Genomic DNA, 12,312 nt, shown 5'->3' with positions numbered 1-12,312 from the left:
GGCCCCATCACTCTTACCCCAAAGATGCTGCTGTTGCCACCACCGCTGCTGCTGCTGTCCCTGCTGTGGGCGGGTGGGTGGGCTGCGGGGAGACGGCTGGGCGGGGCAGGGGCTGTGGCTGACCCTCGTTTCCCCGCAGGGTCCCTGGCTCAGGACAGAGAATACCGGCTGGAAGTGCAGGAGTCCGTGACGGTGCAGGAGGGCCAGTGTGTCCGCGTGCCCTGCTACTTCCAGTATCCCCGGGCCTACTCGGACTACTCTGTCCCAGCTTTCGGCTACTGGTTCCAGGACGGGGCCAGAATCGACCAGCATCGTCCAGTGGCCACAAACAACCCAGGTCGTGCGGTGCTGACGAACACCCAGGGCCGATTCCACCTCTTTGGAAACCCCCGGACCTACAGCTGCTCCCTGGACATCAGAGATGCACGGCAGGGAGACACGGGGACATACTTCTTTAGGGTGGAGAGAGGGCCTTCTGTGAAATATAGTTATTTAGAGAACAAGCTCCACCTGCATGTAACAGGTAAGGATGGTGTCGAGGAGAGGACACAGACACAGGGGCCCTGAGGGCCCCCAGGGCAGGGCTGGGAGGGGACCCCCTGTCTTCTCATCCTGGGAGGGGCCCAAGGGGACCTAGGAGGACAGGCCGCTGCGGCTGGCCTGGGGCAGAGACAGCTCTGAGGGGCACACTCGGGGCCCCACGTCCAGGGCCTGGGTCTGTTTCTCTCTCCTCTTCAGCTCTGACACAGACACCCGACATCCACGTCCAGGGGACCTTAGTATCTGGCTTCCCCAGGAATATCACCTGTGCAGTGCCATGGGCCTGTGAGAGGGGTACCCCCCACACCTTCTCCTGGACCGGGGTTGCCCTCCCTTCCCTGCACCCCAAGGGCCCCCACTCCTCGGTGCTCACCCTCACCCTGGGGCCCCAGGACCACGGCACCAACCTCACCTGTCGAGTGACCTTCCCCGGAGCTGGCGTGAGCGCAGACAGAACCATCAGGCTCAACGTGTCCTGTGAGCGCGGGGCAGGGACACCGGGTCCCTGAGGGTGGAGGGCGTTGGGGACGGGAGGGAGGGCCAGGGCTACTGCATGCTGAGCCCTGCAAGCTGGAACTGGGGAGGAAGGAAAGAGGACACTACTCCACCCTCTTCCTATTTCTAGTGTTTCTGGGGAAAAGGGCCAATGCCTACCTTCCTGCCGCTGAAAAGGGGACTGTTATGTCTGTCTGTCCAGATGCACCCCAGAAGCCGACCATCAGAGTGTTCCGGAAGGAAGACACAGGTAGGTCTAAACCTCTCTTCTCCAGGGGTGTGGTGGAAGTGGAAGTGTCTCTGCCCTTCGGAGCAGAGCTGGGGATCAGAACTCAGATGGCAGAGAGGCTCAGGCCCGGGGAGGGGACAGCAGAGGTGGGACAACCCCCACTGGCTCATCAGCTTACGCACTGGCCTCCCCCTTTCGCTGGCCCTGCTCTCATGGGGTATCGCGTGGCCTCTTCCTTGCCTGTTGGACGTGGCTGTCCCCACTGCCAGGGCTCCATCCTTGTCCCACATCCTGCCCAATAGTATTCAGCACTTGTGTATCCTCCGTCTTCGTTATCTTTTCGAATAGAACCTACACATGTACATTTTAAAACACACACATATATGCAGATCATACTACCCGCATGCTTTGCATCTCTATTAGTATTTTTAATAAACTTTTCATATGCAGTAATTTTAGACTCGCGTGGTACAGAGACTGTCCACAGATCTCTCTCCTCAGCATTAAAATCCTCCATCCACGTGGCATATTTGCCACAACTAAGGAAGTGACGTTGGTACATTTCTACAAACTAAACTCTCCTTTTTCTCAGACTTGGTGTATCTTGGAGATTCTCCTGTATCTGTACCTAGGAAACCCTCTTCATTCTTAATGTTGACCCCATGGTTTTCCAGTTAGAAGTATATTATATGATAAAGTACTTAATAGGTCTCCTGTTAGTGGAAAACTATGGTGTTTCCAATCCTTTGCAAGGACAGGACAAATGTGTGGGTCTGGAAGCTTACTCTTGAGACAGAAGAAAGTCCTAGATCGAAGGGCATGTTTGTAATTTCTGCAGATATTGCCAAATCGAGCTACATGGAAGGCGTTCTGCTTACGCTACCCCCTGCTATGTGTCTGTTTCCCTGCTACACATTTTCATCCTTGCTGATACCATAAGTGAATACACTCTCATGTTAACTTGCATCATCATTTTGTGAATAGGTTGGGTATCTTTCATTGTGTTTAAAAAACATGCGTATTTCTTTCTCTTTTTTTTTTATTGTGGTACGCGGGCCTCTCACTGTTGTGGCCTCTCCCGTTGCGGAGCACAGGCTCCAGACGCACAGGCTCAGCGGCCATGGCTCACGGGCCCAGCCGCTCCGCGGCATGTGGGATCTTCCCGGACCGGGGCACGAACCTGTGTCCCCTGCATCGGCAGGCAGACTCTCAACCACTGCGCCACCAGGGAAGCCCCATGTGTATTTCTTTGTGGTCTTTTTCTTGATTTGAAGAAACTCTTTTCATATTAACGCAATCATCTGTGTATAAGTTGAGAGGATTTCTTTTCATCCTAATCATGGGCTTTTGACTTAGTGTATGGTGATTTTGTTAGGCAAATACATGCCATTTTTCTTGGCCGCACCGCGTGGCTTGTAGGATCTTAGTTCCCCAAACGGGGATCTAGCCCGTGCCCCCCGCAGTGGAAGCACGGAATCCTAACCACTGGACCGCCAGGGAACCCCCGCCATTTTTTTTTTAAGTTGCATTCAGTGATGTACTGGGACTAGCTCTTACTGGTTGGCGAGAGCCAGTTGTGCAGTTGTGTCCATCTTTTCCCACTTCGGGGTTCAGAGGCTTCAAATTAGGTGCTTGAAATTGGCCAAGATGGGAGTTTTTACACAGAGGAAATTGACAAGTGCTACAAAACAGGAAGATATGAACCCTTAGGCAATGAAAGAGACAGACAGACAGACAGGCAGACTGAAGCTAGCTTTCTCTCTGTCCTGCCAGGACCTGAAAATCTGGGCCAAAGCCTATCTCTCCCAGTCCAGGAGGGCGAGTTCCTACGCCTGGACTGTGTTGCCGACAGCAACCCTCCTGCCAGGATGAGCTGGATCCGGGGGAGCCTGACCCTGAGCCCCTCCAATTGCTCGAACCCTGGGGTCCTGGAGCTGCCCCGGGTGCAACTGGGGGACCATGGGAAATATGTCTGCCGAGCTCAGCATCCGTTGGGGTCCAAGGAAGCATCTCTGAGCCTCGTTGTGAAAAGTGAGTTGGAACACACCTGAGGGAAGGACGCCTGGGTTCTAGGGAGGGGAGAGTCTCCTCTGATCCCTCCCATCTCTCCCCACAGACCCCCCGCAGCTGCTGGGACCCTCCTGCTCCCAGGAGAAGGAGGGTCTGCACTGCGACTGTTCCTCCCGAGCCCAGCCGGCCCCCTCCCTGCGCTGGCGGCTGGGGGAGGGGCTGCTGGAGGGGAATTTCAGCAATGCCTCCTTCAAGGTCACCTCCAGCTCGGCTGGGCCCTGGGCCAACAGCTCCCTGAGCCTCCGCGAGGGGCTCAGCTCTGGCCTCCGACTCAGCTGCGAGGCCCAGAACGGCCACGGGAAACAGAGCGCCACTGTCCTGCTGCTACCAGGTCTGGGAGCTATGAAGGGCCGTGTCCGGGGAAAGGGGACACACGAGTCTGCGTCCTAGAAGATACTGAGAGGGAGAGAAATGGGCCTGATTCAGGGCAAAAGGGGAATTCAGGGTCCTCTGTCGGTTGGCTGGGGTGGGGGCTGGGGACACAGGAACCTACAATTATGTAGAAGGATGGGGGACAAAGGACAGAGTCCTGGATAGAAGTGGGCACACTCGTGGGTCATGGATTTGAGAAGGCTCGTCACTTAGGTGCCTGCTTAGGGAGACTGCAGGTCACCCCAAGTCTCTTATTTGCAGGGAAGCCAGCACCCAGGACCGGTGTGGTTTGGGGGGCCGTCGGGGGATCCGGCGTCACAGCCCTGCTAGCTGTCTGCGTCTGCCTCGTCTTCTTTGTGTGAGTGGTGGTCCCAGTTTGGGACAAGACTTCCCGAGGTGGTGGTATGGGGGGCAAGGGGCGAAGGAGGAGGAGACTCAAAGAAATTTTCAAAACTCAAAGCTCAGAGCTGAGGGCCCTGGTAGAGTGATGAAGCCGGGAAGGAGGGCCGTTAGTCGAAGCGGCATCAGGAATGCAGCCTCCTGACATCTTGGCCAAGTGTGGACTCTGGTGCCAGCCATCCTGGAGGAGGGAACAGGTGTTCTGGTCATGGTCTCTGCAGCTGGACGCCAGCCTGCATTCAGTCAGTCCTTCTCAGCTCCATGCAGTGAGTCCACCAAGCCAAGAAAGGCCCTGGTCTCTCTTTTCAGAGTGAAGATCTACAGGAAGAAATCAGCGGAGAAGGCATCAGGCAGAGATGGCGTCCGTCCCGCACTGACTTCCATCTCTCTGGTGAGTGATGTGGGCAACTTTCCATCCAGTGTCTCCACTGGACACCTCTCCCCTAACAGGGTCCGTAGCAGCTTACTCAGCACCTCAAAAAAATGAGTTCGTCCTCCCCACCTGCAAATTTGTTCTTCCTCCTGAATTTCCTGTTGCACTCAAGTCACCCTCTCCTCTTTCCCCTCCATCACTTCCCAGAGCCAAGAATTGCCCAAGTCCTGTCCATCTTCCTTTTAGCAAAGCTCATCTCCATTTGGCCCCTTCCCTGCTGAGCCCTCACATTCTCTCTGCCGGGTCACTGGCTTCATCTCTCCTCCCCGAACAAGCTCTCGGCAAGAAATTCCCCGAACGGCTGTCCTTCGGTCACCCTGTGCTTGCTCCCCACTGTCTAGATCCAACAGAAATATGATGCGAGCCATGTATATAACTTAAAACTTAGCCACGTGAGTAAAGTAAAAGGAACATGAGATCAATTTTAATATAATATTTTATTTAACCCAACGTAGCCAAAGTGTTATTTCAAACATCATGTCATCAACAGTCAACATAAACATACAAATTATTGAGATTTCTCTTTCTTTCTTTCTTTCCTTCTTTCTTTCTTTCCTTCTTGCTTTCTTTCCTTCTTGCTTTCTTGCTTTCTTACTTGCTTTCCTTCTCTCTTTCTCCCTTCTTTCCTTCCTCTGTTTTCTTTCTTTCTTTTTCTTTCTTCCTTCCTTCTTCCCTCCCTCCCTCCCCCTCCCCCTTTCTTTCTTTTTTTTTTTAATTTATTTATTTTTAGCTGCATGGGTCTTTGTTGCTGTACACAGGCTTTCTCTAGTTGCAGCGTGTGGGGGCTACTCTTCGTTGTGGTGCGTGGGCTTCTCATTGTGGTGACGTCTCTTGTTGCGGAGCACGGGCTCTAGGCGCAAGAGCTTCAGTAGTTGTGGCTCACAGGCTCAGTAGTTGTGGCTCTTGGGCTCTAGAGTGCAGGCTCAGTAGTTGTGGCTCACGGGTTTAGTTGCTCCATGACATGTGGGATCCTCCAGGGACCAGAACTCAAACCCATGTCCCCTACATTTGCAGGTAGACTCTTAACCACTGCGCCACCAGGGAAGCCCCTCTTTCTTTCTTTCTTTCTTTCCTTCTTTCTTCCTTCCTTCCTTCCTTTGTTCCTTCATTCCTTCCTTCGTTTCTTTCTTTCTTTCCTTCTTTCTTCTTTCTTTTTTCTTTCTTTCTTTCTTCTTTCTTTCTTTCTTTCCTTCTTTCTCCTTCCTTCCTTCCTTCCTTCCTTCCTTCCTTCCTTCCTTTCTTTCTTTCTTTCCTTCTTTCTTCTTTCTTTTTTCTTTCTTTCTTTCTTTCTTTCCTTCTTTCTTCTTTCTTTCTTTTTTCTTTCTTTCTTTCTTTCTTTCTTTCCTTCTTTCTTTTTTTCTTTCTCTTTCTTTCTTTCTTCCTCGACTTTGAACTCCAGTATGCATTTTGTACTCAGCACATCTTTGTTCTGACTCACCACGTTTCACGGGCTCAAGAGCCACGTGTGGCTGGGGGCTCCTGTGCTGGACAGCGCAGGCCTAGGAAATCAAGACCAAATTCTTCAGTCTGGTGTTCTGTGATCTGTCCCCTGCCAAGTTCTCCAGCCGGCATCCTGTCCCTCCCCACAAAATGAGCTGATTATATTCTATGATATTATGATTTATAATAAGAAATATATATTTGGTCTTTATCCCCTATTCCTGGCACAGAGCCCCTAGAACCCTTGAACTTTCCTGTGATGGGAGTGATAAAAGTATTTCTTGTTATATTCATGGAGTGACTTTTGGGAAGCACCTAAGGATGGGGGCTGGTTGCTGGGAGAACCAACCATGCAATTGGGGGATTGGAACTTTCAGTCCCACGCCCTGACCTCCAGGGATGGGAAAGGGGCTGGAGGATGAGTTCAATCCCCAAGGGCCAATGATTCAGTCAATCATGACTATGGAATGAAGCCTCCATAAAACCCCTCAAAGTATGGGGCTCAGAGAGCTTCCAGGTTGGTGAATAAGTGGAGATTTGAAGAGATTGAAGCAATCGGAGAGGGCATGGAAACTGCACCCTTTCCCTATACCTTGCCCTACACATCTCTTCCATCTGGCTGTTCCTGAGTTATATACTTTAATTTAAAAAAACAGCTAATTTAATAAGTGAAATATTTCTCTGAGTTCTGTGAGCTGCTCTAGCAAATGAATGGAATCTGAGGAGAGGGGTTGTGGGAATCTCTGATCGACAGCTGTCTGGTCAGAAGCACAGGTGAGAATCTGGGACTTGTGATTGGCATGTGAGGTTGAGGGTGGGACAGTCTTGTGGGACCGAGCCCTTAACAGTGTCAGAATTGAGCTGAATTGTGGGACACCCAGCTGGTGCTGCAGACGTGCTTGTTGGTGTGCAAATCCCCCCGCCCCTGCCCCATATTGTAAGTGGTTCCAGGATCCTTATATCTCCAGGCAGGGCTCACTCTTTGTGACTTTGTGCGTTTGCATTCGAGATTTCCTCTGTCCTGGTCCCATTTGCACTGGTCAAGCCCTCAGTCATCTTTCTTGCCCCAATTAATTTTTTTATTTATTTTTTATTGATCTATAATTGATTTACAATATTGTGTTAGTTTCTGGTATACAGCAAAGTGATTCCTATATATATATTCTTTTTCAGATTATTTTCCATTATAGTTTATTAAAAGATATTATACGTAGTTCCCAGTGCTATACAGTAGGACCCTGTTGATTATCTGTTTTATATGTAATAGTGTGTATCTGCTAATCCCAAACTCCTGATTTATCCCTCCCTGCCTCCCCTGTAACCATAAGTTTGCTTTCTGTCTGTGAGTCTGTTTCTGTTTTGTAAATAAGTTCTTTTGTATCATTCTTTTAGATTCCACATATAAGTGAAATCATATGATATTTGTCTTTCTCTGTCTGACTTACTTCACTTAGTATGATAATCTCTAGGTCCACCCATGTTGCTGAAAATGGCATTATTTCCTTCTTTTTTTAAAAAATGTATTTTATTGAAGTATAGCTGATTTACAATGTTGTGTTAATTTCTGCTGTACAGCAAAGTGATTCAGTTTTATATATATATATATATATATATATATATATACACACACACACATTCTTTTTCATATTCCTTTCCATTATGGTTTATCACTGGATATTGCTTTTTTTTAATTAATGAACTTATTTATTTATTTTTGGCTGCGTTGGGTCTTCATTGCTGCATGTGGGCTTTCTTTAGTTGCGGCAAGCGGGGGCTACTCTTCGTTGCAGTGCACGGGCTTTTCGTTGCAGTAGCTTCTCTTGTTGCAAAGCATAGGCTCTAGGCGCACAGGCTTCAGTAGTTGTGGCACGTGGGCTCAGTAGTTGTGGCGCATGGGCTTAGTTGCTCCGCAGCATGTGGGATCTTCCCGGACCAGGGCTCAAACCCATGTCCCCTGCATTGGCAGGCGGATTCTTAAGCACTGTGCCACCAGGGCAGCCCTATCACTGGATACTTAGTTCCCTGTGCTATACAGTAGGGCCTTGTTGTTTATCCATTCTATATATAATAGTTTGCATCTGCTAATGCCAGACTCCGAATCCATCCCTCCCCCTCCCCACCCTCCTTGGCAACCACAAGTCTGTTCTCTATGTCTGTGAGTCTGTTTCTGTTTTATTTCATTCTTTTTTAATGTCATGCCAATTTATGTCATTTAAATATTCCCCTGCCCTATACCAGACCGACTGTCGTCATGCATCCCTGTAATAATCACAGGCCTGTCCCCACCACACTGTGAGCCCCTGGAGGGTAGTTCAGGTCTCCTGCAGACCTCTGTGACTCTCACCCACAGCACCCTGCTTCTGTCCATCAAATCACAATTTGCAATTCGATAAGTTTTGAGTGGGCAACAATTTCATACAGTCCCCTTGTCCTCATAGACTGTCCAAGGTCAGGGATCTTGTCTGTGGAAGAATCACTTCACCTTGCTCACTCGGTCTGTTTTCCTAACTGTAAAATGAGGATAACATTTATATCATCCGTGGAGGGAAGTTGTAAGCATTCAGTGGGGTGAGAAAGAAGAAGAACAGACCACTGTGATTAAAGGAATGAATGAATGAGTGAGTGAGTGAATGAGTGAATCCTCAGGAAATGGGTGTGAAATGGATAAGGGAATAATTGCCCCCCTCAAGCCCCAGGTTCCCTTCTCCAGACCTCAACAGCCAGCTCTGAAGCTCTTCTCTCGTCCCACTCAGGGTCACCTCAATGAATCCTGTTCAGACAGCCCCTCGGACTACCAGACCCCAGCTCCGGCCACCTCCACCCCAGGGAAGGAGCAGGAGCTCCATTACGCCACCCTCAACTTCCACAGGCTGAGGACCCACAACTTTCAGGACCAGGACACCACTGAGTACTCAGAGATCAAGATCCAGAAATGATGCCCCCGCCCCCAACCCCAGAACCAGGCTGGAGCCCAGAAGGTGCATCTCTGAAGAAAATGTGTGCCAGGCACCGATTCTTGAGGACTTGGCTGCCCTCTGAGCCAGAGCTTACAAATGAGGAGGTGAAGCTCCTGGGAGCGGCTGAAGGGCACAGAGAGTCCCAGGTTCAAATCCAGACCCTGGCAGCCCTGAGGATGTTATAGCAGGCGAATCACTTTACCTCTCTGTGCTTCAGTTTCCTTCTCTGTAAAATGGGGATAATATCCGTTAGGCACATTGTTAAGTGGGAAAAATGCACTTTGGCAGCTGCTAACCACATTGTTATGTGTTAAGTTAGCCTCAGCATGGAGGGAGATGTCAGCTCTACCACATATTTCTGTTTTGCCTGACTGTTTTTAAGAACATGAATTATTTTTTGTTTGTTTGTTTTTCCGGGAGGGAGGAGATAAAACATGTATTATTTTTTTTAAGTAAATCTAAATTTACCTCTCTGGATGGAGACGATATTTCCCAATACATGTACCTAACAAAGGACACCCAGGATATATAATGAATATATTTTTTTAATAATAAATAATTTAAAAATAAATTTGAAGGCTTCCCTGGTGGCACAGTGGTTAAGAATTCACCTGCCAATGCAGGGGACACGGGTTCAAGCCCTGGTCTGGGAAGATCCCACATGCCGCGGAGCAACTAAGCCCATACGCCACAACTACTGAGCCTGTGCTCTAGAGCCCTCGAGCCACAACTACTGAAGCCGCGTGCCACAACTACTGAAGCCCGCATGCCTAGAGCCCGTGCTCCGCAACAAGGGAAGCCACCGCAATGAGAAGCCCGCGCACCGCAACGAAGAGTAGCCCCCGCTCGCCCTGACTAGAGAAAACCCGCATGCAGCAACAAAGACCCAACGCAGCCAAAAATAAATAAAATAATAATAAATATATATTTTTTAAAATAAATAAATTTGAAAAAAAAATTTAAAGGGTTATGTAAAGAGCTTCCACGAATCCATTAGAAAAAGGCAGACAACCGAATACAAAGACAAAATAGTCAAATGGCCAATAAGCACAGAGAAAAGTATTCAACTTCTGTCGCTGTCAGGGAAATAAAAATTAAAATCACAGTGGTGCCAACTGCATAGTCACACTGGCTAAGGTAATAAAAATAATGTCAAGGAAATCAAGTGTTGGGGATATTACGCTAAGTGAAATAAACAGTTACAGAATGACAAATGCTGCATGATTCCAGCTCTAGGAAGTATTTAAGGAAATCAAACTCTGAAACAGAAGGTAGAGGGGCCCTGGGGGAGACTCAGAGAAGGGGAGTTAGGAAATTGCTCTTCGATAGGTGTAGAGTTTCATTTTTGCAAGATGAAAACATGCTAGAGATTTGATGGCCAACAATGTGCATGTCATTAACATTACTGTACCGTGCACTTAAAAATGGTTACGATGGTAAATTTTATGTTATTTTTTTTTTTACCACAATGTTTTTAAAAGTACTGTATAGTGGTTACCAGGGGCTGGGGACTGGGGGTGTCGGTGGACAGTTCATGTTTAGTGGGTACAGAATTTCAGTTTCGGAGGATGAAAAAGTTCTAGAGACAGACGGAGGTGATGGTTGCACGATGTGAATATGCTTAACGCCATTGAATTGTACACTTGAAACATGGTTAAACCAGTATGTCATGGGTACTTCATCACAATAAAAAATGTTTCCTTAAAGAACATCAAGGGGCTTCCCTGGTGGCGCAGTGGTTGAGAGTCCGCCTGCCGATGCAGGGGACACAGGTTCGTGCCCCGGTCCGGAAAGATCCCACATGCCGCGGAGCGGCTGGGCCCGTGAGCCATGGCGGCTGAGCCTGCGTGTCCGGAGCCTGTGCTCCGCAACGGGAGAGGCCACAACAGTGAGAGGCCCGTGTACCGCAAAAAAAAACAAAAACAAAAAGAACATCAAGTGTTGGTGAAGATGTGGAGCAACTGGAACTCTCCTACACTGCTGGTAGGAGTGAGAATTGGTACAACCACTTGGGAAAGACTTTGTCACTCTCTACTAACACTGAGCACATGAGACAGCCATTCAACTCCCAGGTGTGCGCCCAACAGAAGCGCGTACACATGTTCACCATATGTATACAAGGGTGTTCATAGCAGTGCTTGTTGTAAGGGCTGAAAACAGGAACCTGCCCAAATTCCCATCAACAGTAAGACAGGTGACAACAAGGTTCTACTGTATAGCACAGGAAACTATATTCAGTACCTTGTAATAAGCCATAGTGGAAAAGAATATGAAAAAGTACATATATATATATATATATATATATACATATATATAATATGGCTGAATCACTGTGCCGTACACCAGAAACTAACGCAACGTTGTAAATCGACTATACTTCAGTCTAAAAAACAAAAAACAGTAAGACAGGTAAATAGAGAGTAAATTATTTACGCAATGGAAAAAGTAACAACTGCACACAACATGTATGAATCTTCCAAACAATGTTGAGTGAAAGGACCCAGACACAAAGCATACCTACTATGTGATATCCTTGATATGAGGTTCAGACAAAACTCATCTTAAAAAAAAAGGAAAAAAGGGCTTCCCTGGTGGCGCAGTGGTTGAGAGTTCGCCTGCCGATGCAGGGGACGCGGATTTGTGCCCCGGTCCGGGAGGATCCCACGTGCCACGGTGCGGATGGGCCCGTGAGCCATGGCCACTGAGCCTGCACGTCTGGAGCCTGTGCTCCGCAACGGGAGAGGCTGCAACAGTGAGAGGCCTGCGTACTGAAAAAAAAAAAAAAAAAAAAGGAAAAAAAGTTAAAAAGCAGCTTTCACTGCTGAGGGCCCAGATTCAGTCCCTGGTTGGGGGACTAAGATCCCACAAGCCATGTGGCGCAGCTGAAAAAAAAATCAAAAACCCTAATCTTAGGTGTTAGAAGTCCATATACTGGTTACCCTCAGTGGGTACTGGCTGTAGGAGGGCAGTAGGGGTATCCTGGGGTTTCCAGTAAGGATCTGTTTCTTGATCTGGGCATTCATTGCTCAGATATATTCACTCTATGAAAGGTTGTTGTTGTTTTTTAAATACTGGGTCCTACTCCTATCCTTTTCTTTTTTTCAAATTTATTTTTATTTTTGGCTGCATTGGGTCTTTGTTGCTGCGCACGGGCTTCCTCTAGTTGCAGCGAGCGGGGGCTACTCTTTGTTGCAGTGTGTGGGCTTCTCACTGCAGTGGTTTCTCTTGTTGCGGAGCGTGGGCTCTAGGGCACCAGGGTTTCAGTAGTTGCAGCACACAGGCTCAGTAGTTGTGGCTCCCGGGCTCTAGAGCACAGGCTCAGGAGTCGTGGCGCACGGGATTTGTTGCTCTGTGGCATGTGGGATCTTCCTGGACCG

General features: G+C 48.7%; 1 protein-coding gene across 1 annotated transcript in view; it reads left to right on the top strand.

The window, feature by feature from the left end:
- Positions 1-8,965, top strand: part of LOC132417004 (sialic acid-binding Ig-like lectin 5) — a 37,086-nt gene extending 28,121 nt beyond the window's left edge. Inside the window, 8 exon segments of the mRNA XM_069540261.1 lie at positions 25-73; positions 140-523; positions 739-1,017; positions 3,038-3,295; positions 3,381-3,665; positions 3,968-4,064; positions 4,415-4,496; positions 8,732-8,965. Coding sequence (XP_069396362.1) covers positions 25-73; positions 140-523; positions 739-1,017; positions 3,038-3,295; positions 3,381-3,665; positions 3,968-4,064; positions 4,415-4,496; positions 8,732-8,914 — 1,617 coding nt within the window. The 3' untranslated portion in view covers positions 8,915-8,965.
- Positions 8,966-12,312: the final 3,347 nt, after the last annotated feature.

The sequence above is a fragment of the Delphinus delphis genome, chromosome 20 (assembly GCF_949987515.2).
Source record: "Delphinus delphis chromosome 20, mDelDel1.2, whole genome shotgun sequence".
NCBI classification, from domain to species: Eukaryota; Metazoa; Chordata; class Mammalia; order Artiodactyla; family Delphinidae; genus Delphinus; species Delphinus delphis.
Note: the sequence above shows the minus strand (reverse complement) of the source record. Positions and strands in the feature narration are given on the sequence as shown.